Raw genomic sequence first — 22,073 nt, forward strand, 5'->3', positions numbered from 1 at the left:
AATCCTAAAGTGTCTACTATCTTCATTAAAAAGGCATAAAATCTCATTTTAAAAAAGACACAAAGGGGTAATCGAATCATTGCACTGCAACTGACAAGAGTTTCCAAAACTGAATCTTGTCTTACAAAAAGGTTGCTTTGCTTGCAGAACTTCAGAGAAAATCGGGTGGTTTTGGATATTTAATGCATGTCTCTGCAAAAATGGCACCCTGGGGATCGTTTTCCCTAAGTGTGTGATAATGGCTGCAACAGAAGTTATTAATAGCAGGCTAATGTGTGTCAGATGCTACCTGTCCAGCAGCAGCAGCAGGGGAGAGAGAGCGCCAGGACACGAGTGACTGGCCAGCATAATGAGAGGGACATGGGCTGCCAACTTAGGCAGCTGCTTCTCCAGTGGTACTGAATGCTGCGAGTTTGTGTGTCTGGATGTGAGCGTGTACATAAATTTGTCTCCGCTCATTTCTTTTTTTCCCTCTGATTTTCATATACCGGTATACATATATAACGCTCAAGAGCAGCAGATAGAAATACAGCCGCATTCACGCATACGCTTGGCACGCTCACGGCCTCACATGCACATGTGCACACAGAGGCAACCTCATCGGGCTTACCGTGGGAATGCTTGTGGCACTATGTCAGTTACTGAGGTGATGCTTTTAATCCTGAAACAAATCTAGACTTTGTGTTGTGCGTCTCCAGCTGTGTGTGAGCGAGCGTGCCCGTGTACAAAGCACGATCTCGCTCCCATTAGATTACGGCTGGCTGCACAGCAAAGATACCCCACTGCCACTCCCACATGGAAGAGCGGGTAGGATTAGCCGGCTCTGTACCCACCCTAATCTAGGGACAAAAACCCACAATCGCCTCCCACTGAGACACGTAGACAGAAAGATTCAATTTGATCTGCCCTTCTCGATATAACAAGAGTGTCTTTTAGGGTTAAAATATCTACTGCTCACTCTACCATCAGTCAATGTGGATTCAGCACTAAACTGTGTCCTTTTTATCCCCGTGATTGATCAATTTGACGACAACTCGGAATGCCTACAGGCGACTTTATAGTAATAAATGCAATGAAAATGTAACCTTAAAGTGGTGCATGAAATATCTTTGCTAAAAAAAACTTTGTCATAGACTTCTGGATATGCAAAGGTGAATCTTTTCAAGGGTTTACAGCGATTAGAGCTAAATAAGCTAACGTATTGATGGTTCACATCTTAGTGTTTTGACATGCTAACAGTTTGTGCTTGACACTGAACACAACACAAGAAAAGTTAATTGGTCAAAGCCAGAGAGGGAAAGGATCAACATGCTGACACTGGAGCAAAAACCAAAGATAACATCGTCTTTGAATTACAAATGTTTGCATTAAATTTCATTACTGTCCATTCAACAGCTGCTGACATTTCACAAACCAAGAAGACTCAAACTCCTGAACCTATGACTAATAAACACCTGCCCTAGGCGGTAAAGTTTTGACTTTACCGGTGCTAATTTATCATGACCTTTCCATAGTGGCGATGAAAGTGTCTGAAAAGATGCGCTAAAGGTTAAAATGTGTTGATGTGCCATGTGAAAGCTCCTTAAAAGTAGGGTGCTACGCTTTAAAAGTAGCGTTTGACACAGAAAAACGACGTCTGGCTAATAACACGACGATTTCAAATTAAAAGCAACACAGTGAAGCGAGGAACAAGTCGGACTGTGTTGTTTTAGCGATGATGTCCTAAGAGTGGACTGGAATGACTGAAGCTGAGATACAGTGTTTTCATTACTTAAAAAAAAGTGAGATAAGGGAGAGAAACGGGAACGACTGATGAGAGAGGCTCTTTCCCGTGCTTTTGCCTGATGGCACCACTATAGGAAATATCAGGTAATCACCAAAATCAGCAGGATTCAAATTTCTAAGTGACGACAAAACCAACAGAGTCACCTGCAGAGCACATCTACCAGCTTAGTCACACACGCTACATCCATACAGCCAAGTTTGAAACAGTGGATAGTGAGTTTATTCAACCGTTGAAGAGTTTTTCTTAATAAGACAGCTGCTACTCTGTTTCTTTTTTTTCCAGGTAGAGTTCAGTGCATTGATGCATCATTCCAAAAGGCTACCTGCTAAATGTGGTGTCAGTGTCTCATTATTTGACGAAAGCTGCCTGTTTCATTGCTCCAAGCCAACACAACTCTTTCCCTCTGTCTCTCTCTTCCTCTTTCTGTCTCTTACTCAGAGGCTTCCGCCTCATTAACCACCATCAGCATTTTGCTTGCTGTGTGTGATTTGGACGTACTGAGAGGGAGGCAGGGGGTCGTGTGTGTGTATTCGCTTCTTGGTGCGCAGGCAACTCTCATTAGGACGGAAAAACATTGACATTTTTTGCCAGAATGAAACCCAATCATATCTTTGCCTTTTTTATATATATATCAAAGGGTTCCTCCAATCAACTCGCTGGTGTGTGTTTGTGTGTGTTGCAGTATGCACATATATATGCAGTGTATGTTTGTGTGGCGGTGTAGCGGGAGACAGATGTTTGCTGATTTGACATGTTTGCACTGCAGGCTCAGCCCAATTTAGTGAGAAAAAAACTGAAGAAGAAAGAAAGAAACCAAAATTTTTTTAAAAAAGCACGAGGCCACACAGATGCTCTTGGTGACAGCCCACTCTTAATTTTCTCTTCTTTTAATTTAAGTTTGTTTTCTCCTCACAGCTTTTCCTTTCTCCCACTCTGTCTCCTTCTTTTCTCTTCTTCTGTGTCTCTTTTCTCTTTCGTACCCACTCAAACGCAACACTGTGTGCGATAACACCAGCAGACTTTCAGCTGGGTGTTCTTCTGGAGTTGTTTTCCTTGTTACAGGCACCTCTGACTAAGTCTCGACTTTCACAGAGGACACTTTCTTCTGCCAAAACGGAGAAATTATAAACATAAAGAGCCCGGAGAGTGCATTACAGTGAACTTTAAATATATTACAGTTCCAAACTTCTGTTCAAACACAATTAAAAACCTACATACACTGATGGTTTGGCATTTATTGCAATGCAATATGGCACTCATTACAACATTTCTCAGTGTTTCTATTTTACTATGCACAAACTAGATTTTTTTTTTTAAAAAAAGCTCATAAATAAACAAACTGCTTCATGTATCTATTTCTTAGCATCAAACAAGTGACAAGTACACGGACACCGATGGACAACATCCTAATCTAAATGTTTACTTCAACAGAATCAAAAGTTCATACAGTTTAAAATAAAAACATGAATATAAAAAAAGAAAAACACAAGCGAAATCATACAATTGGTTAGCATCATCCTCCTGTATGAAACTAGTAAGAGCTCGTAATGATACATTCTTTCCGGCTTCTCCTGCTCCCTCTTTAACGTTGCATATTAAGGTTATTCAATGATAGCTGACATCTTGACGAGGGAGAATTCATGTAGGATGCACTCACGCTACGCACGCCGCACAAACACACGCACAAACACAGACACACGAGCAAACAAAATACATTTTGTTCAAGTCGAGCACAAAAGCAGCCAAAGGGACAAACTAGGTTGGAAGCCATTCTGCTTATGCACATGTCAGCCTTCAGAAAACAGATGAGAAAAGAGGAGAAGAAGTGAAACTGGATAAGAGGATGAGGCTTCAGTCTAAGCTGCCGGTAGCTCAACGCTATCGGCGACCACGTCCAGATCACGGTTTATAGAAAACTCCACAGGATGGAAGTTCACAAAAAGTGCTGCTTTTCAATCTTCCTTTCTTCCGTCTCGCTTTGCGTTTCTACTTTACGCCGCTCCTTTATATTCCCACTGGTGAAAAGTCCCTCTAAAGTGCACAGATGAGGTAAATGAAACAGGTTTGTATCCGTTCGCCAGCTCAGACTGGAACCATAGTGTGCTGCATGTGTTGCATTTGAGAGAATATTTCTTGCTGCACACTAGCAATTAGTATGTCCTGATGTGACGGTGTGATTATTCCAAGTCTGTCCATCTCCCTGTGGGTGCACAGACAGAGATAAATGTTCAGACACACAAAGGCACAATATGCAGTATTTAAGGGATAAGGCTGGCTGTTATTTTCTTTTGATCACGAGTCTACTTATTTTAAATTGACCGACACTTTGACTTTCACCACACACAAACATTTGGAGATATTTAGGGTTTCGCATCTGCTCAACTATGCATTTAAATCACTGGGTAATAACAGGCCAGCGGTCTATCAATTAAACTACAGCCGTAATATGAAGAGTTTAATATACTTCATGCCTTTGCACCGCAAACACCATTGTCTCCCAGCACTAAAAGAGTAAAGCAACAAAACGAAGCAACGTAATCAAGAAACCACATGCTAATAAAACAAAGACTGTATATAAAAGATGGCAACTGCAGCTAATGTGATGTCTAACGTGAATTGGTCTGTGGGTTCCCATCTTCAGGGCTTGAAATATTGAAATGATCGCCTACTTGCTTTAAGAAAAATAAAAAAAAAGCAGACATGATGAGTGAGGAGTGGGTGTGGCTTAGAAGTCGAGGACACTGCATGCTCACATGTCAATGCAGCACGTTCTCATTCCCAAAACGTAACATTTTATGCTAGGTGACAAATCGTCAGTTTAATACGCTTCCTGCCACCCAACACGTCCTTATATTACGAGGTCAGAAAAATGAGGAAACATGAGAGCCTTTTGGAATGAATCTACACATATATGTTCGTTTAACTTAAATCGCTTTGGAAAACATTAGCTAACGTCATTAAAGTGCTGGTTAAAGTTAGGGATAAGGTTAGAGTTAGGGCTCGAATACATGGCTGGAATGTGTATTACCGTGTAGCATAAGAACGCAGTAGGTCACCTTTCGCGTTACTCAGTAACGCCTCGCCTATATTATGCCTCGGGAGTGAGAACGAGCTAGTCAATGATTTCTCAGTTGGAGTGTAGCCACGTACAAAACATTTCTGCCTTTTACATTTAAATGGGACTAAAATTTACAAAATAAACATTACTCTTTGTTAAAAAAAAGTCTTCGTAATAGTGGTTCAGTTTACGGGTTTGTAAATCTAGAAAAAAGATTTGGACCTTTGCTTTTCTGCAACTGGAGTGATTGAACCCTGCTGACTATTAGAAAGAATCCAGCATTTCAGAGCTAAACCTGAAGTGAGGAAGCAGAGGACGATGGATGGATGGATGTGTCACAGTCCCATGTTTTTGAGAAGTTTGTGACATTTTTAGTTTTTAACTTCCTTTGGTTTTGGGTTGTTTTGATTTTGTGTTCTGGTTCTTGAGTTAATTTATTACCTTTATAATCCCCCCCAGCGTTTCCCTCTTCCTTCTCTCTTCCTAGTAACTCATGCCTTACACGAGTTGTGTATCGTCGTCTTTCTACTTTTATCAGTGTTATTTGTCGTTTGGTTAATCCCTAGTTAACATTGAAGGTTAGTTTTTATTTCTTTTGTTTTCATCTTTGTGATTCTCTATTTATTCCTGCTTTATTTCACCTGGGATTCATTATTTCCACCTCTATCCTGCTCCCTCCTGTGTTTTGCTGTGTAATTAGCTCACAGCGTATTTATAGTCATTGTCTTCTTCTCCGTTATGACGCATTTTTATAATCTCAGCTGTTTCTGCTCGGTTCTAGTTTTACGCTTAATTTTTACCTTTTAGACTCTCTGCCAACAAAGGCTCTTTTGCTTTTTACCTCCCCTGCCTCTGTGCCTCACGCTGGGTTTGTCTCATCACTATTCATCACAGAAGGTTGCATCCTTCTTTTATATACAGTCTACAAATGCAAAACAGGTCTGTTTTAATGCCATTAAGAGTGAGTGCGAGCTAAACTCGCTGCTAATGAGAACATCCAATTAACACAAAAAGAAGCATTTGTAAGATTATGAGGTGACACTAGCTTTTTAAATGATGTAATGTTATAGTCATGAGTAGCTTTTATCACTCACTTTCCCCCCTAATTATGTTTCTGGTTAAACTAAACAAGGCTTACAAACAGAAGGTACTTTAAAAAGACTGTAATATGGATCATCACTGACGTTTTTCAGTTAATAAGCATTGAGATCATTAAAGTGTTAAATATTACAGGACAGAATGAAAGCTGCGATTATACAGAATAAATAAATTTCTTACACCCTGTTTCAGCTTTTCATGACACTGAATTTTGATTCAGAAATACGAGTGGGTTTCTGTTGCTAGTTTTAACTCGATTATGCCCAATGCTTAAAAAAAAATCACAGATTCCATTTTTAAGACATTTTTAATGCCAGAGTGGCTCCTATTTCAATCCATTTTCACATGAAGGTACACTTACTGGTGTGTGAGAGCCAGAAGACTGTCAAGGCTGGTGTAACCCGCTGCTGCAAGGGTGTCTCTGTACCTCTCCAACCCAATGGACTGCAGCCACTCACACAGCGACCACTCGGGCACACACATCTCCGGTATGACCGCCACACACACCTCTGAACCCACCCCTGACTCCAGTATTGTGCCTGTGGGTCTATATGTGCAGAAAAAAACAGCAGGTTGGTGGTGGCAAGGGACTGAAATAGGAGTGTGAAGTCATAACTGAAGAAAAAAAATCATAAAGATGTGGGAGTGGGTGTGAGCACAATATGAATGTGGATATGTGTGGATGTGCATGTAATTGCTACTTTGCTTGAGGAAATTTCTGTCTTTGCTTTCGTGCACTGTAAGTACCTTTCCCCTCCTGTCCGGCGCAAAGTCCCAGGGTTGCGTATGAGTTTATCCAACATGTTGAGGATCTGGCTGAACGTGGGTCTCTCTGCTCGATCCCTCTCCCAACAGTCCAACATGAGCTGGTGCAGCACCACAGGGCAGTCCATGGGCGCAGGCAGTCGGTAGCCCTCTTCTATTGCTTTGATCACCTAAAAAAGGTTTCACATTGTTATCAGAAAACCCAAGATGTTCCAAAAATTTGGTCACATGTGAAAATTGTTAAACGCAGACCAAACACAAGAAAATGTGAAACTGCACCTGTTTATATATTTGAAGCTATAAGATGAGCTTTCCTGATTACTTAGCAGCTGACTTGGTTAGCATTGGTAATTATCCTCATGCAGAGCACAGTTCATGTGTTGCTTTTTAAGAAGCATAAAACGTCCATTTACTAATTGTCCTTCTTTTCAAAGCAGTAGCATCAGCTGCTTATCTGTTAGCTTTTATGGTAACAGCCTGTCATGTAAATTCTAGCCAAATAACCCGGGTTACGCTCTCACTGAATGGGCGCTACACTAATCTACCTAATGACAATGTGTAATGTTCACCATGTTCATCATCTTAAATTTGGATGATAGCTTTCAAACATTTAGTGACCAACTTTGACCCGCTCTTGCTTTTCTGCAGCTCCGGAAAAAATAAGGATGACAAATATTATTATGATTCATTCTCTGTGAACCACAAATATCTGGGTAAAATATTATGGCAACCCATCTAAAACTTGTACAGTCACTTAGCTAAAAAAAAATGCTGTGGTGTATACTTACTGTCAGAAAACACTTTTTTTTAGACTTTTAAATAAATCTGTGGTTTTTGTAAGGAAATGATGAAAATCGTGCGACTGCCGTTTAAACTTCACCAATAGCAAAGCAAATTCTTCTCCCTGAAGATTTATTACTCGCTTGTTGTTTTCCAAACGGTTCCCAAAGTCGTCTCACCACTGACTGCGATTGATTTTAATTTCCTGCAGATGTGTGCAGCTCTGCATTTTCCTGTGTGCAGTGCAGATATCAAGCAGCACATGTCTGCAACGCACTCTGTAAACCTTTGCGATACTAAAATGCTACTCAGTCAAAACCCGTCTCGGTATGAAAAGTATAGCCAGGATATTCATAAAGAAAGAAAACAAAGTTCACTTGTTTCTGTTAGTGAAGTAAGTTTATAATATAAATCTATGCACTACAAAAAATAAGCTAATAAAGTGCATAGTGCACCTCTGCTTGTGCAAATTTCCCCCTTTTAGACAAAATAAAAATCAACTAAATGTCCAAACAGTGCTGCAGATGAAATCCATCACATTGCAGACATGTCCACAAGTCATCTTAGTTATTTCAACTGCTCCAAATGAACTCTGTAACACCATTTTTCTTCATATGTCGATAAAAGTTTACAAAGTACAGCCGACTCGGTCGGTATCTCCTCGAACAGATCAAGTAATATTTTACATCCATTTCCCCTTCTATTACTGGCTTACAACACCGAAAGCACATTTGCAGCGCATGATGATATATAATTTAATCACTTCATCTCTTTACCCTCTCCAGTGTAATTAGCGTATGAATTCTTGAGCTATGTCCAAAAAGCTTGTTCTATGAGGTCACAGTGACGTTTATCCAGAAAATCAGTCTAATCGAATCAGTCCGCCCTTAAATCCAAGTAAACATATGTAATGAAATCCTTTCCCGCCATAGTGACCTTCACCTTTGAACGTTTGTGCCAGACTTGAAAAAAATTCCCCTGAAGGCATTCCTGAGATATCATGTTAACAAGTAAGAGAGAGACTAATGATGGATGGAAAAGCAGAAAACATAATGCCTCCAGCTGCATCTGTCGCTGGTGCAGAGTCCTAAAAACACAATTACTGCCTGGCTTGGCTGAGGAATGACTCTAAGCAGCCAATTCATATAAGTCTCAATATTTATCTTCAATAAAACGTCCTCTGATTGCTTTCAACTTACCCAAGGATCTCAAACCCAAATTTTGCACTTTTTTTTTTTTGCATTTTACAAACAGCACAGAGGTCAAAGACACTGCTCAGAGAGAAGTGCACAGAGGACAGTTTATTTTTGTTTGAAATATGCAAAAGAAGCGGGGTGTGTTATGTAGACGGGGTTAATTTAAGTCCCATTTCCTGTGTGAACATTAGCAAAAGTTTAATTTGACTTCTAGAGAAAGTCACAGCTCACAACTTGTTTGCGAAAATTCTAATTAATGTTAATGCTTGTGGCTCAGAAGCTGTAGTATATGCGTATATGTCATTTTAGCTTCAGAGCTGATCACATGTCCAAAAACACAGCTTTGTGTTACATCACATAAGCCATTGTTTTTACTTTCACTCTTTCTTCGAGGATAAAGATCATTCACACACATCAAGAATTCCAGCATTCTTTTTCTTTTTTTCTACAAGGCATCGCATGGATTCAATAATATTAAAATTACTCACATCTTGGTTGTTCATGTCCCAGTAGGGTCTCTCTCCATATGAAACCACCTCCCACATAACGATACCATAACTCCACACATCGCTGGCTGTGGTGAACTTCCTGTAGGCTATAGCTTCTGGAGCAGTCCATCTGATGGGGATTTTCCCCCCAGGAGAAAGATAAGTCCCAGTGGCCTCCTAAAACAGCAGTAAAAGTCACACTGGTTAATTGAATAATTTATGTTTTTTATGATTTCATTTAATCAGTCGGGGGCGAAAAAACCTCCTCACTGCTAATGTTTATTGCTCTAAGCTTCGCTCTTTCAGCGGCGTCTATTCATTTGATGAATTCTACAGCTTTTTGGCCGCCTTTAACAACAAATGTGTGAACTGAAGATGTGATACCACATATATATATGAAATATGTAAGTGATAAAGAATAATGAATTTGCAATCATTAAAAGCAAAGCATTGTTTTAACATGAGGAAAATAACAGTGTGTCTTACCCTTGTAGTGTAGGCGGCCTCTGGGTCGTCCTCCAGAACTCGGCTCAGGCCAAAGTCGGACACCTTACACACCAGGTTGCTGTTCACCAGGATGTTTCGTGCTGCCAGGTCTCTGTGCACGTAGTTCATGTCTGACAGGTACTTCATACCTGAGGCGATGCCGCGCAGCATGCCGACCAGCTGGATCACTGTAAACTGGCCGTCATGTTTCTGAAACGGTACAATTGCAGAGACAGGAAGGCAAGTTAACACAGACACCCACAGCTAGCAGTACAGTCATGACTGACTGCATTTCATCTGTGATTTAAATCTTTTTCACCACATTTTTTTAAAATACCACTCAGAACCAAAATTTATATTCATTTCATAACAGGAGATGACAGCATAATAAAAGGGCCCATACCCGAAGAAATGCATCCAGAGATCCATTTTCCATATATTCTGTGATGATCATCAATGGTTTACCTGAAGAGGTAAAGAGTTTTATAAATATCAGGCAAAATCTCCACACTGAGTTCTAAGCTGAGCACTACTCACATCTCGTGACGACACCCTCCAGCCTGATGATGTTCGGGTGGTCAAACTGTCCCATGATGGATGCCTCAGACAGGAAGTCCCGCCTCTGTTTGTCAGAGTATCCTGCCTTCAGACTCTTGATGGCCACATAGATCTCCCTCTTCCCCTGCACACGCAGCCGACCGCTGCACACCTCCCCAAACTCTCCTACACACACACAGAGATAGCAAAAACAGCAGCGTCAGCGCCAAGTAAGCATGTGTGTGTGGGTTTGTGAGTGTGCGCGAGCACCGATGCCAGGCTTACCCATGCCAATAACCTTCTCAATGTGAATACTGCTGACATCAATCTCTTTGGCAAACTCGTGGATGGCCTGATCGGGGTCTTCATAGGTGAACGGGTCCACATAGATTTTCACTCCTGCAAAGGTAGGAGAGGCGGGAGAGGAGACGAGATGAAGGAGGAGAAGGAGGGATGCAGAGGAGGGTGAGAAATTGTTGTATAACTGCATATGTTATGTAAATATCTTTTGGCGGTATGCGTATAAGATGTGCAGGTGGATCTGAAGGAATAGTTGGAGAAATAGCATCCACGAGACCTTACGTGCACATATGCAGTACCTGGGTTAAGATGTTTCTCTTCCTCCGAGTCCTGCTTTGTTTTACTGTACTTGCTCCTCCTGATGAGACATAAATGAGGGACAGACAATGAAGATAAGTGAGCTCGTAGCCATCTTTTTCATTTATTGGGTCTTTTGTGCTGTGATTTTTAGTCATTTGACCTGACAAAAGGCCACGTGTGTCACACTGCTTTTAACTTTGTGTGCTTTCTCTTCTAGCAGGGCTGTGCCTTTCGCTGGATTTTCAAGGATTTGCCGCAACAGAAAGCAGTGACAATGAGGAAGGCAGAGCAACGGGCTGCAGGAAAGCATAGAACGACCAGATCAAAGCATTTAAGCGAGAGAGGGAGGAGGCACAACGCCTCAGGTAGCGCAAGATAAAAGGTGTTTTCCATTAAACAAAGAGACTGTCAAAAACACCTTTGTGTCTGAGCAGGTGTGTGCGTGAGTGTGTGTGTGTGGGCATCTGCGCATGCTGGTGAAGGTGCACGCCAGCGGAAGCTGACACACATGCTATGTTGCTGAAGAGACTGTAATGACAAGTCAGGGACAAAGGGATTATCACTGTCTCCACTTTAATCCCTTTTAAAAGCTTCAGGTAACACACACACATTATTTAGGCCCACAATAGCAGGGGAACTGTGGCTGTTGTTTGTGTGCGCTGAAGCAGTTTGGTCAGAAGCAGTAGTTAACAGAAAGGCTGCACTCGTGTTGACGTCAGCTTTGCACTGATGAGAACTTTCTAGCCGGCCTAACAAGTCTATAGGTGTGTATGGCTACTGGATCTTTTGTGTTTGTATGTCTGTGTTGCTGTGTGTGTGTGTGTGTGTGTGTGTGTGTGTGTGTGTGTGTGTGTGTGTGTGTGTGTGTATATACCTGCGACTAATGATGAAGACAGCTGCAGATATCAGCAGTAAAATTCCAACCCCGCTGACAGACAGCAGCAGGAAGGCAGAGTTGACTCCTTCTCCAATCAGAGGGAAGGGATCTAAGGAGGAAGGACACAGAAGTCACCAACCAAAAAGTGATAGCTGCTTCTTTTAAAACTCCCACTACTGAACAGCGCTGTTTGAATACCTGAATTTGTGGAGAATTCGAAGGGAGTGCTGAACTCTCCATATCCAGCAGCTGTGCGAGCGCGCACATGAAACACGTAAACAGTGAGGGGGTTGAGACCCGTGACATCGACACTCCGAGAGAAGGTCCTCATTATGCGGTACGACCTCTCTCTCTGATCCTGATTAGCCGGGACAAAAAGAAGGGTATCTATTCAGTGTCTGAATGCAAATCCATCCTCACCATCAGTGCAATGCGAACAGCGAGCCGGCATATTGACATTCCAAACAGCTGCCTGAGCTGAATTAACCTGCGGGCAGCTCACCTTTTCATAGAACTTGACCTCGTACTCCAGGATGACCCCGTTGGGTCGATCCGGCTGTTGCCACGACAACGACAAACTGTGCCTGGTGACATCAGTGGCTTGGATAGACGACACTGGAGAGGGTGCTGAGAGGAGAGAAACATGATGAGAACTAATACAAAGACAATAGTCTAACCCAGTGTTTCTCAAATGGTACTCATACCCCTAGGGGCACTTCAGAGTACTGCAGGAGGTACTTTTTTTTTCCTAAATGGTAATTTAATGATATATGAGCCAAACATATTTTAGCAACAATTATTTCAATAACAAAAGCTCGCTGAACTACATTTCATTTTCCATATTCCTATTTTCATCCAACTGCCGCAATACCTCACAGAAGGAAAAAGCACCAAGTACAATCCCGTCTACTGTGAGCACAGAACCACATCCAGATATTTAATGACAGACGAAAATCGTGAAAATGGTACAGAGTTTCAAGCGTAGCACAAGTACAGACACCACAGAAAAAGAGGTGATCCATATATTTGTGCTAAGCTTCTCTTTGTGTAATGACTCTGATCAAAACAAAGCAAAGACACCGACTGTGCCTGGAAAAGAGTTTGATCGCTGCAGTTGCCTCTCTGGCACAGAAAATGACAAAAATCCTCAGTGATGCACGAGTCCCTGTTTGTTACTAAATCTGAGGTGCAACCCACAAGAAAGACTCGGTTCAGTGAAATTCCGGCTGTCTTTGGTGGATTTCCACCACTTTTGCAATCGGTAAATGCAAAATGTAACGGTTTGTATTTTTATTAACTGACACTGACACTTTTACATCATATTGGCCTTGAAATATTTTAAATAGTTTGCATTATTTAAAGAAAGTTTGAGGAGCATCAATATAACATATGCAGAATGACAAACTGAATATGCTCTAATGCTGATTCTAAGGTAAACCATATGATAGTTTGGCGTCACTGAACGCAGCTCAGAATGGCTGTTTATCAACAGTCCCATTGACCCAGTGCACCCGAGAACTGACCTACATCTCGTTCCTTCCTATTCCACAGAGACAAACTCCATTCTGCACTCTCTCCCCTTAAATCCCTCCACATTTCCCTCCTTTTAACTCTCTCTTTGTCCTCCTTTGTGGCTGCTCATACGATATCGAGCCATATGGTAGTGCAGGTTGGGCTTGACAGATCCCAGGCACGCTCTCATGCTGTGCACACGCTGCTAAGTTATTTCCCCGGGGCACCTGGAACCAGGCAGGTGCGCTGCTTTCTAAATGCCACCATAAAGACTTACAGCAATGACAGTTGAGATGTAACAGCATCAAAAAAAGAAATAAATAAAAGCACACGCTGAAAACTAATGGAGAACATGTGCGAGGAACGCCACACACCAGCTGACACCTTCACAACTAAAATGAAACACTTCATAAAATGTGAGTGACTTTTCAAATAGTTTTGCGGTTAAGCATTTTAGGGCAAAAAAAAAAGAGGAAAATCCCACCCTTTGGTACGCCGGCGCTGTTGAGTGTCGACACGATTCTGCTCAGTTATTTAAGTGTGGCGATTTACTTTTTATTGCATCCGTTTCCCCCTTTAACCAACTCTCTCTATTTGTTTTTAAGTCTGTGATTTACATTTTCCAGAATGCTTTCTGACATCCTCTTGAAAACACCCCTATAATTAATTCAGCTGTTGTTAGGTGTAGGAGGACAGAGTAATAACTATGGCAACTGTGACAGTGATAGTAAGAGAACAAGTTTCCGGCTGGAAGAGAGCACGACACGGGCCTTGTCGTGTGTTTCTCCATTAACAACTTAACCAGTTTTCACACATGAAGCCTGAACAACGTGGAGACAATGAAGCCAGGATGACATTAAAAGTAGTAGTCTGCTTTTAGATGTGATCTCACTACCAGGATACTGTTTAACCAAGGAGCTAAACAAAGTATTCCTAAGTAAAGCATGCAGGAGGCAGAGGGGCAGGAGACAGGACCACTGGCTCACTGTGAATTCTCCACATCATTACCTGCTAAATTCTTGCAAGTAGCTAAATTAAAATATCCCATTGTGTGGTACATTTGCGTTCTCACATACAGCTCCACACATACAGAAAGGTTTAGCCCCACTGGCCGTCATGTTTCTGCTTCTCACATGTTATCCAGAACCTTCTCAATTTTCAAATGAAACTGTGTTTTCCATTCATTGCAAACCAATATGTACCTTTACTTCCTATCACAAGTGGGAAAATTGCCATTGTTTTACAGCTTTAAAGTGCTTACAGCAGATGCTACTTTCAATACACACAGATGCAGTATACCTACATGCAGAGCATGTGCATATCTGCTTGTGCAATCTACAGTTTTGAGCTTTACTCATGCGACCTAACTTCCCGTGGGCCTTCGCACGCACTGAGTAGCGGCTTGTATTCTGCTGACCCACTTACGGACAACATCTATAAGCAGATTTTGTGTTACAGTCAACAATCTGACAAACAGATTTATCACAAACAAACACTTCTCTTTCTCACCAGCTTGGTTGGTGGTGACGCTCACAGACACGCTCTGTGCTGCCCCTGCACCACTGGCCTGGGAAACCCCATTGCGCGCATGGACAATGAAGGTGTAGTGCGTGTGGGCCCTGAGCTCGCTCACCACCACCCTGGTGGTCATGAGGCCCGTCTGACCGGGAGAGAAGAGCACATCTGAGCCGCAGGGCGCGCAGAACTGAGAGCTGGAGACGGAGCCGCCGCCAGAGCCAGGCCGGGGAAAATCTCCAGGCCTGCTCTGGAAGACACCTCTGCCTAGATGAGAAGCTTCGGGTCCCACAATCCCCTGGTCTGACTGCATTCCCAGCCCACTATGCTGAGCCTCAGGCTGAGAGATGCTGCGATTCCTAGGAATGGCTCTACCACCAGTGTGGCTGTGGCTCCCAGTCTGACAGATGAGACACTCCAGACTGTAGCTTGTGTCACTTCTTCCTCCCAAACGATGAGGGGGGGTCCATTCCAAGACCACTGAGGTCTCATTCACCACCGAAATGAGCTGCTGTGGGGCTGATGGTGGCTCTGAAAGAAGAGCGTAAGGGGTGGGGGGAGGGCATAAACATAAATGAAATCAACCATATACTGTGAATTCAAAATGTGGAGGTAAATGGAATGTGCAGGGCTTCTGGCACAGCCTAAAATGCAGACATCTGGCATTAGACTGAAAATCATACGGCTGTGAGATGTTTTTGATGGGGTTGATGTTTTCGTCTGTGGCCTTTATTTTTTTGTATGTGTGCCTGAGAGATTGTGTGTATGTGTTTTTGCTTTTCCCAGGCCAAGAAAACCATGTGCTGTATATAGGCATAATTAAGTTAACCAAGGCCACCAAGTCTGTCACACAGAACCTACTCATAGACTTACACAGCGAGAGAGAAAGGGGGGAGCATTTATTCACTTCCTGATGTCTTTAGTTATCACTCCCTAACAGAATGTAGATGGTGGCTTAGTCATAAGGAATGGGATTGTGAAACAGGAGTGGCATTCAGACACATTTGTGTGCCCCTCTGTTTGTTAGAGATATAGACTTTGGGTAAAGACGTGTGTGTGCTTATTGCTTTTGTTTGTGCAAATGCATACACGTATCGTTTGTGTCTGCGTGTGTACTCTTACGGGTACAGGCCATGGAGGGAGGGTCAGTATCAGCACGGAAGAATCCAGCATGGCAATCACAGATAGTTGCTCCATCTCTGAGTGAGTGGCTATGTGGAGGACACTTGGCACATCCTGGATCTGTAGACTTGGCCTTGTAGAAACCAGCACGACAGGCTGCAGAGACACAGAGAAAGAAAGATTCCATTTGAAACATCTGCATTAAAAAAAACAATGATAAAAACAGGCCACACTGACTCAAACATGAACATTATTTTTTGGAGAGCACAAAAAACTGCATTTGCATTGCTGCAGGAGCACTGCTGTGCTGGTCCACTACTTCGTAACATAAAAACGCTGACCTCATGCATCACACCTTCCTTCCACCCTTGCTTTGTAAATGAGTATTTTCAGAGGTGAAACATGTCTGAACCTCACTATTTTTGCTATGTGGTACAAAGAATAAAGGACAACTTCAGATGAAATTAAATTCATTTTTTAAAGTGTTCTTGAGGAATTATTCTCCAGGCTTTTTGAAGGTGTCTCAGGATTTCAACACTGGCAACTTCTTCACTCATTTTCAGTCCAGTCTTTCTACCTGACCATTTTCAGGGAAATAATCTTCTGTTTGCTAAGTCAGGGCACGTTGTTACTAGCAACCTATGGTAAATGGCCTGTATTTGTATAGCGCTTTTACTAGTCCCACCTAGGGACCCCAAAGTGCTTTACACACCCAGTCATCCACCCATTCACACACACATTCACACACTGGTGGAGGCAGCTATAGTTGTAGCCACAGCTGCCCTGGGGCAAACTGACAGAAGCAAGGCTGCCATATCTAGCCAACACCAGTAGGCGGTAGGTGAAGTGTCTTGCCCAAGGACACAACGACCAAGACTGTCTGAGCCGGGGCTCGAACCGGCAATCTTCCGATTACAAGGTGAACTCCCAACTCTTGAGCCACGATCGCCACAGATCGTGGCTCCTATGCAAAAACACATTGTTTTTTCCCATTTCTTTAGTTGAATCTATGAAGACATTATCACAATTTGAGAGGCATAATCTTTCCACCAACAAGGTGACTCCCAAAGAGCTGTTAGCTGAAAAAACCTGATATGGCTGGACTGAAAATCAGTGGCAACAGGTTCGAATTTAAAATTGTGCTCTCCGATGCATCCATCAGAGTGTAAATGTTATATGGAAAGCACTTAAGCATAAAAATGTATTTGTATAAACGAGGTATGTTGTGTAAAACAGAGGTTGCAGAAAGAGTAGAAAAGCACTATCTCTTAGTATTTACCATGTACCCAGCAAAATATAGAGAAATAAAGGGTGCTTCAAACTTTTGCACAGGGCTGTATATCTAAGCGGAGAAAATAATTGTGTTGTTTTAGTGTTAACCTGTCTGGGATTTATGCAGTTCGCTCTGATGTTGGCTCCGACTGTGCGCCCAGTCACACAGGTGGCATTATGCAGTTTTCTACATTTATTACATGCCAAACACATCTAGTTTAAAAATCAGTTCATGAATTCAATTCATAACTTCTAATAAATTTGAAATGAAATGTATAAATTCTTTATAGGCAGTGAAATACATTCTGAGCGTATTAGATTCCAAATATACACCCAATAATTTTTGGTGTGAAACGTTGTGCAAGATATCTTTACAAACATATTAATAAATAATGAGATTATAGGAGTTAAAGTCCACCCCGCTGCAGGCTGTAATTAGTGCTGTCAACATTTACTTCCAAGGTCCTAACCCTTGATACAGTTCTTTGTTTTTGCCTGTATTGAATGCTTAGAGAGCCTTTGCAAAATTCAAACTGACAAGCAGAGTAGGTTTTTCCTTGGACAGCGTTTTGATCCGAAGACAAACAACTGCTAAGGAAAAATCTGGAGAGAGAAACAGATCCAGCGCGAGGGGGGAGGGGCACGTTGACTTCTTTTATCTTTAACTTTGATGAGCAAAGAAAGGAACACCTAAAAGAACACTTACTGATCAGCTCCCACTCACACGCAGAAACCAGAAACACTAGAACTGAATACATCAAAACTCCTCAGCGCCGGCAGCCCACACAAATATAATTGACATTTAAATATATGAAAGAGGAGAAACAGAGAAGGAGAGGGGCTGAGAGAGAGACAGAGGAAGAGTGGAGGGAGATACATCTTCTCTCTGTATACCAGGGAGTTCATGCATTGACAGAACAACAATACAATAAATGAGTGCATAATTATACTGCTTGACATCCACTGGTGAAGCAAAAGAGATGGCAAGGCATGGCTGCTTAGAGCAATTTCTTCTCTCTCTTTACTTTCAGAAGGAAATCCTTTATTTGTTTCCACTGCAATCATTTTTTCAACACCTTCTTTTTTCATCATCACACCCTATTCACTCTCCTTCCTCGATCCCACCGTCTTTCCCAATTCTCCGCTTTTCCCCCCCCCAGCCCTTTTCACATTTGCACAGGGAGATGAAGACATCCCAGTGAGAGTGGATAGGAATCTGGGAATGATGTGTGTGTGTGCGTGTTTGTGTTTAAGTGCGTTAGTATGCTTTATGACACTCTCGTCGGTAGATGAGAGGGAGGAAGTCTCCTCTGTAATCTACTCAGACCAACCATCCTGCCCCATCTGTGTGTGAGCCTCCACAGATTTGCTCTTTCACACACTCATTTGCCCTCCCTTTCACATTTCACAGTCTCCCTCCTTCGCTCCCCATGCACTTCCTCCTCGACCTCCACTTATCTGTCTTTCTCCGATAACTCTTCTCCATACATCGCTCTCCTCTCGCAGTATCAAGCCACGAGAAACCTTTGAAGCGTTGGCTGGCATTCTTTATACCCCCATATCGATACCAGGGGTGCCGTGCACAAGTACACACAGCTGAAAACTACTCGGTCGAAACCTGTAAATTCATAAAACGCACACACGGGTGATAAGAACGGCTTTCATGTGGCGAGTGACTCATCGTGTTGTGGCAGTTTAGACAATAAAGTGCAAAATAAAAAGTACAGTCATTCTCCAGCTGTTCTCTGCATTCCTTTATCAACAGTGTAGGTAAGACAGAAAATTATCTGAACCTCTGAGGAGGACTTAGAGGTTGATTACAAGGCTCAACAAGAATCTGCCAGAGGGGTAGCACACTGCTTTTTGTTTCTGTCCCATCTAATCCTCCATCCTCCTCACAAACAAAGACGACACACTGAAGGGGGGAGAGAAAGAAGCAAGCAAGCATTTGAAGCCATAAACTTCCTTCAGCGCCCTCTTATGTCTCTATTCCCTCTTTTCTCTGTAGTCTTTTGTGTCTCCTTTAGCACCGGTTACTGGAGGAGGGTGGGTTTTTGGTGACCTGGAATGAGAGCCCATGAGGGTGTCATTAACCCGACATTAACCCTATGCTACCGAAGGCCGCGCGAGAGCTTGGGTTTGACCGGTAAAGCAGCAGCGATAGGGAAGCACACTTACTGATAAGGTGGAAATTTGAAAAAAAACAAAGACGCGTGTGTGTGTGTGTGTCTGTGGGCACATTAACATTCTGCCTGTTAGACAGGACGATAATTACAAAGCAATCAGCTGTTCGGCTGCTTGAGACAAGCGAGACAAAGTGACAGAGTGTAAAGGATTGGGAAGGTTGACTGGGAGAGGCAGCACGAGAAAAACACTGACAAGAAGCGAAAGATAAAGAGATGAAGAGAGGGGAGACGAAGTGAGAGGGAGAAGGGAGAGACATGCAGGAGAAGGTGCCCTTTGATTACTATCAGCATTGTCTTCATTTGCATATGCATTCTTCTGCTACCCAAAATGCAAATGCAGCTCATTCCAAATCCAACTAAAAGCCTCGTCGGCACACTGTATGCATGCATGTGTGTGTGTGAGGGTGGGTGTGTGTGCGTTTGCGTGAATTCTCCTTGACCCCGTGTTAGCTGTCATCGTCCCTTGGTTCTTCCCAGCAGAGGGGTGGAGATGGAGGAAGTACCCCTCACTGCTTCGGTCTGACACCTGTCTGCGTGATGGATGGAGGGAGGGATGGATTGACGGATTGATAGACCGTCACGCGAGAAGGAGGGACGCTGTTAATCGCAGGGGTCATGCCCCATTTTAATTAACGCCCAAGGAAACGCTGGGGGAAAGGCTGGAGATGAGGCTGAAGATAGGATCGGATCCTTATCTTTTTCAAGTGTAGGACTTCCTAGAATGGACCGCCTGGCTCCAAAATCAAAGTTTCCCTGTAGCCAATTTTAGCGTGTATTTTACAGGGTCAATGGAGTCTTGCATTTAAAACGTCAAACGAGGCTGCAGCTTTAAGTTTGTCTAAATTTAAATATTCACATAAACTGGTGGTCGGAAGCGAGAAGTGTGTGGATTTGTGAGTGTGTGTGTCTGCCTAAAGCCAACAGTGTTGAACATTAGCATGTGAAAGGGACTCTGCAACAATAACCCCCCCTCCCTATCAGACACACATCACCCCCTGCCACCACCACAGCAGCAGCAACACCCCCACCCCCTGACTGTGGATCGGGGAGAGGAGTTGGAGAAGCGAAAGGAGGGATAATAGGAGCAAGACAGAGAGGGAGAGCGGAGCTTGTGCCCATGCCAGGGAGCTACAACACAGCCTGGTGAAGCTGGCAAACCTCCTGTACATTAAGAACAACCTGGGAGAGGCAGACAATAGCACACACGCAGACAGACACACACACACGCACTCTGATTGTTATGGAGGAATGCAAAGCATTTCCCCCACCTGAGTTTGGCTCACTTCAAACAATCACTCGTGCTATTCCAGTGTCTTTGCTTGCCTCGTCACCTGCTATACGTGCACATATACACAAACACACATGCACACACAGAGACACAAACTCCTCCCTCTCTGTTTGCCCCATCACACTCTTCTCTAGGCATTCCTGGGCAGTCCTCCAAACTGTGAGTATATTGGAAGGAGGGCTTTGTTAGGCAGAAAATCAGAGATACAGTACACAGACAGACACAGTCACACACACACGTGCACTTGTTCACACTCGCACATACACACACTCTAAGTCAGCAGTCCAACATGTCCGGAGTCCAGAAATGCGATGCAATAATTAGAGGGACTGAATACAGCGATTACGCACTCATTCTATCATCCGCTTGCTCTTTCTATCATCTCTCTTTCAGTGTTGCCGTCTCTCCCTCTGCCTCTTTCTGTCCAACTGCTTTCTGCTGTTGACGAGACACTGCAGGTGCGTTGGAAAGAAGCACAACCATGAAATCTCTCTGGATGGAGGGAACACACATGCAAACACGCTCGCACACAGAAACATTCCAACCCTCCCAGGCACTGAGCAGAATTGAGGAGATTCGGACGACAGAGAAAAAGGAGGCCAGCAGAGAGAGAGAAAACCAGGAGGCTCTGCTTTCATTCCACCTCTTCAGCCGTTCACATTTCACATTCTCTCTGTTGTCTCTCCTCCCTCGTTTCCGATCCTCCCAGACGGATCGCAGCTGTCAAACTTTTGACGTCTTCATCCACCTCGGTCGTGACCCCGCTCTGTGCGACTAAACTCTTTCTGCAAGTGTGTGTGTGTGTGTGTGTGTGTGGCTGTCAGCCAAAGTTTTTGACGTCTTCATAAGGCTCAGTCATGACCTCGGTCTTAACCAAGGGTTTAGAAAGAGGGGGAGTTCCCTCTCTCTTGTGTTTCTCCACTCGCCCCCTTTGCACCAAGTGACAAACCCCCAGCAGGGGAGGGGGAGCTCTGTATTGATGCCTTCTGCTGTCAGTGGCCTTCTTTCAACCCCTCTCTCACCCCATTCATGATCTAATCCCTTCTTCCTCTCCAGAGCTTCTCCGCTCATCCTCTCCATCCTCATTATTTTGCGTCAACACTGAAAATGAACTTCTCACATTTTACTCCTTTAAATCTACACTTGTTTCAGTTTAAATTAACCGCAACTGTCGCAGAAGCTTAAATGCATTACCAGTGCAAAAGTGCACATGCAGATAATATTAATGTGGGTAACAATCCATCGAACCAGGAGACATAACTATGAAACATTTCCAGCAGACAAGCATAGATTTTTCATTTATAATTAAATGTACTTGTTTGGTGTTTTACTATCAGACTAGATTTTTCTCCTGTGTCTTTATAAACACCTTAAAAACTCATGCAAAAAGAGAAAGTGGGAGTTATTTAGGAGGTAATCAAACTAATCCTTGCTTGTGTGAATTATTTTTCTCTTACTGCGTCACAGAACTCATACTTCCACACTGACAGTTGCCATTTCAGTGCAC

The 22,073-nt window shown here is 43.1% G+C and overlaps 1 protein-coding gene across 1 annotated transcript in view; it reads right to left on the reverse strand.

The window, feature by feature from the left end:
* Window positions 1–2,933: 2,933 nt before the first annotated feature.
* LOC120727621 (ephrin type-A receptor 4-A-like) overlaps window positions 2,934–22,073 on the reverse strand; it is a 29,899-nt gene continuing 10,759 nt past the window's right edge. Inside the window, exons 6-19 of the mRNA XM_040022005.1 lie at window positions 15,821–15,976; window positions 14,693–15,229; window positions 12,174–12,298; window positions 11,870–12,029; window positions 11,669–11,780; window positions 10,794–10,852; window positions 10,480–10,593; window positions 10,195–10,380; window positions 10,061–10,122; window positions 9,658–9,867; window positions 9,172–9,348; window positions 6,690–6,877; window positions 6,304–6,489; window positions 2,934–3,986 (exon numbers count right to left, since the gene is read on the reverse strand). Of these exons, the coding sequence (XP_039877939.1) occupies window positions 3,869–3,986; window positions 6,304–6,489; window positions 6,690–6,877; window positions 9,172–9,348; window positions 9,658–9,867; window positions 10,061–10,122; window positions 10,195–10,380; window positions 10,480–10,593; window positions 10,794–10,852; window positions 11,669–11,780; window positions 11,870–12,029; window positions 12,174–12,298; window positions 14,693–15,229; window positions 15,821–15,976 (2,390 nt within the window). The 3' untranslated portion in view covers window positions 2,934–3,868. The remainder of the gene's footprint in view (window positions 3,987–6,303; window positions 6,490–6,689; window positions 6,878–9,171; window positions 9,349–9,657; window positions 9,868–10,060; window positions 10,123–10,194; window positions 10,381–10,479; window positions 10,594–10,793; window positions 10,853–11,668; window positions 11,781–11,869; window positions 12,030–12,173; window positions 12,299–14,692; window positions 15,230–15,820; window positions 15,977–22,073) is intronic.

This window comes from Simochromis diagramma, unplaced genomic scaffold (assembly GCF_900408965.1).
Source record: "Simochromis diagramma unplaced genomic scaffold, fSimDia1.1 OVJJ01000205.1, whole genome shotgun sequence".
Lineage (NCBI taxonomy): Eukaryota > Metazoa > Chordata > Actinopteri > Cichliformes > Cichlidae > Simochromis > Simochromis diagramma.